General features: G+C 33.1%; 1 protein-coding gene across 2 annotated transcripts; it reads left to right on the top strand.

Moving 5' to 3' along the window:
• LOC121805134 (E3 ubiquitin-protein ligase RMA1H1-like) lies at positions 1–2,307 on the top strand. 2 transcript variants are annotated; one of them, XM_042204922.1, is made up of 2 exons: positions 1–165; positions 1,348–2,307. In XM_042204922.1, the coding sequence occupies exon 2, from the start codon at positions 1,357–1,359 to the stop codon at positions 2,113–2,115; it is 759 nt and encodes a 252-aa protein (XP_042060856.1). In that variant the 5' UTR covers positions 1–165; positions 1,348–1,356; the 3' UTR covers positions 2,116–2,307. The 2 variants fall into 2 exon arrangements, with proteins under 2 accessions (XP_042060856.1, XP_042060855.1); XM_042204921.1 differs by having other exon boundaries at positions 12–160.
• The last annotated feature ends 1,162 nt before the right edge of the window (positions 2,308–3,469 follow it).

Genomic DNA, 3,469 nt, shown 5'->3' with positions numbered 1-3,469 from the left:
CAGCTCTCTATATAGGTTATATCCACACTCGCATCGATTTCCCGTTTCCATCAAACCGCCAATTGTTTCTGCTTCTCCCTCCTCTCTTTCCCTCTCTTCCTGTAAAAATTAACCTGCTGTATCTGCTTCTCGCTCTACATTCCGCTCTTCCTTCATTTTGGTAAGGTTTGTTACGGGAATTTGTTTAGGTTTCTTCCGTTTTGCAGAATTGTTCGTGTTTACCTTATTTTTTTTAGATCTCAAGCATTTCATTTTTTCCAATTTTTTAATTATTGTTTTAATTGAAGGTGGGCGAATTTTGTGGTAAAACAAAGTGAATGGATACCTTTGTTTCTCAATTAGGCTTCGCCTTTTATCCGTGGTTTTGTTTTTGTGTGATTAGTTATGAAATTCATTGACCGTTACTGTTTTTGACCGATATAATCTGGTAGATTTCTGGGGAATGCTTCAATTTTACCAAACGTTAAGAATTATATATTTGAATTGTCATCCAACCAACATCGTGCATTGTCTCTGGAATGGATTGGAACGGAATGTTTTAGTTTTTAGTTTGTTTATTTAATTTCACTTTGGAATTTTCTAATTTGAATGGAGATTGTTTGAGAATTTTGAAGGATTGAGAGTCTTGGAATGGAGAGGATTTTGTTTGAAATGGCTGATGTGGTAGTAAAAAGACAAGTGTTTCTTTACACCTTTTAGGGAAAATTTTTAGAAAAGGTGCTGGACAATTTGTTTTATAAAAACGAGAGATTGTTTCATTTTAAAGTGAAATGCTGAATTGAAAGAGAGTTATCTAAATGGAACATATGGGAGTTTAAAGCTGTGTTTTAAGTTTCTTGGATCACCATCTTCTTTTCTTCTAAAATTGTACATTTGTCATTTCTTTTCTTGAAATATCTAGTTTGCACTTTTTGATTGACACCATCGACTATAAAATCCTTACCATTCTAGTGGCACAAGATCAGCTTTTATCTAATCTGTTTGAAAGCTGTTGAGTGTCTGTTTGGCTATATCCAGAAAGACTAAATTCTCAATCTTGGACCCATCATCTATTATTTTCTATTTAATTAACCAAATAAAAGCCTGTGATAGTTCATGAGATGCCCCACCCCAGGCTGGAAACATTGCATGTCTTGTTCTTTTCCTGGAAGTATCATTGGACTTGGCCATTTTATCTGTTAAAAAATCTCCAACATGTTAATTCCACTTTTCTTTGTATTCTTTCATGTTTTGTGTGATTATAAACATAATTTCTTTTGACTTGAGATGCTACCAAATTGTTTTTCTTTGATATTTATATATGAAAAAGCATTCCTTTTCCTAATATATTTTGTTACATGTATGTAGTTATCAGTCATGGCTTATGAGCAAAGCTTTAGGTCCCCAACCATGCATTTGGGATCTGAGGGCGATGCCTCATACAAACAAAAATGGAATTCTGTTTCACAGGTGGCCGAAAACCCAAATGGGGGGTTTGATTGCAACATATGTCTAGAGTCGTGTCACGAACCTGTGGTAACTCTGTGCGGTCACCTGTACTGCTGGCCATGCATATTTAAATGGCTCCATGTTCAGAGGTCGTCGTTTGAGTCAGATGAGCGGCCTAGATGTCCGGTCTGCAAGTCATTCATCACTAATGCTTCTTTGGTCCCCCTCTACGGTCGAGGCAGGTCTCCATCCGAGTCTGAAGCCAAGAAGTGGCAGTTGGATGCAACTGTACCTCCCAGGCCACCAGCACTCGGGTTGAATACCTTGCTTGCTACTTCACCATCAGTTTCTTCCGATTTGAATCTGCAAAACACTCCAAACCCGTTTCATCAGGAGAATCAACAGCAGTACTTCCCCAATCCATTTGGCAACTATTCTTCGATCCCTCCCCCCACTACGACCAGCTTCTTTAGCCCGACAATCAGCATGGTCAGTGAAATAGTGTTTTCTGGAATGTTTGGGAGCACAGACACCAACTTGTTTGCTTATCCGTATACAAATTCTTACCCCTTAATAGGAAACGGTAGCCCGAGGTTGAGAAGGCACGAAATTGAGCTGGACAAGTCGCTGAACAGACTGTCTATCTTTCTTTTCTGGTGCATTGTTCTGTGCCTTGTCTTATTTTAAGTTTGTAATTCTAGAATCAAGTGTTGTATAGCTGTGTATAGATATGTACGCTCAGTAGAGTACATATGAGCGTGTTAGAGATGTTGATGATGATGATGAACGAGTGGGTATATCCTTTTGTACATGATTATTTTCTTGTTATGAACAGGAATCAAACTCACAATTATCTTTTAGAGAGATTTTTCCTTGTTATGTTTGTTTATTGAGTGAACTATCCTAATAGTCACTAATCTTGTCGAAAAATGCATCAATGATTCCTGTAAAAATTTTATAGCATTTTTGGTCCCTAAAAATTACATTGTTGGTACCTGCCGCTGCCGGGGTCTTTTATACCTCTCTGCATTTGAAAAATCCCCTAAATGCCATGGAGGGCATTTTTGGTCTTTGAAAAATTACAATTTTTTACCTTTTCAATCTTGCAATTTTTTTGGACATATATAAAATCACATTTCCCTTTTTTACATTTCTAGTACTAGTTAATTTATATTTTTATAACATAAAACATTTTCTTTTCAATTATAATTCACTTAAATTTTTTCAATAATTACTTGAATAACGTATAAATTGAGCTAGATAATAAAAAAATTACTTTAGTTTACTTTAATAATTTTATTAAAAATGTTACTTGCAAGAGTTCGCTTTAATTTACGTTAGATATAATTTCACTTAAATTTTAATTATTATATTTAAAAAATATATTTTCACTATACTATATTTTAATTAACGTAATTACAATATTTATTTTTCACTTAAGTATAGTAACATTTAAATATTTAACTAACATTTTTTAAGTAATTCATTATAATATTTTTCCTTCTCAAATGTAAAAATAAATCCCACATGCAAAATGAATTTTCTGTAATTCACTTTAATATTTTATTAAAAGAAGTTACTATTTAATTTAAATTTTTTTCTGTATAGATTGAGTTTTATAATAAATAATATTTAATTTTGAAAAGAAATAAAGTATAATTAAACTATTTAAGTTGTAGTATTTATTTTTAAACACATAATGACAATAAACTATTTTAAGTAACTAAAATTGCAAAATAGTATACTAGTATTTACGGTCCAAAATGCCCTCAAACATTAAAAATTCACATTTTTGGTGCCTGGGATTATTTTAGTCTTATCGTACTAAAAATGCTATAAAATTTTTTGAAGGACCATTTATATATTTTTCGACAAGATCAGGGACTATTAGGGTAGTTCACTCTTGTTTATTTGGGTCCTCTGGTTAGGGTCGTGTGTGGTGATGTTCAACTGTAAATTTTGTCAATGATTTTGTCGTGTAAATTCCTTCAAGTTTGGACCAAACACCGATTATGTAATTTTTGAAATTTTAATAATTTAT

The sequence above is a fragment of the Salvia splendens genome, chromosome 5 (genome assembly GCF_004379255.2).
Source record: "Salvia splendens isolate huo1 chromosome 5, SspV2, whole genome shotgun sequence".
Classification (NCBI taxonomy): domain Eukaryota; kingdom Viridiplantae; phylum Streptophyta; class Magnoliopsida; order Lamiales; family Lamiaceae; genus Salvia; species Salvia splendens.
Note: the sequence above shows the minus strand (reverse complement) of the source record. Positions and strands in the feature narration are given on the sequence as shown.

Excerpts from the sequence above, each read along its gene's own strand:
- LOC121805134 (XM_042204922.1), top strand. The coding sequence starts at position 1,357 with ATGGCTTATGAGCAAAGCTTTAGGTCCCCAACCATGCATTTGGGATCT.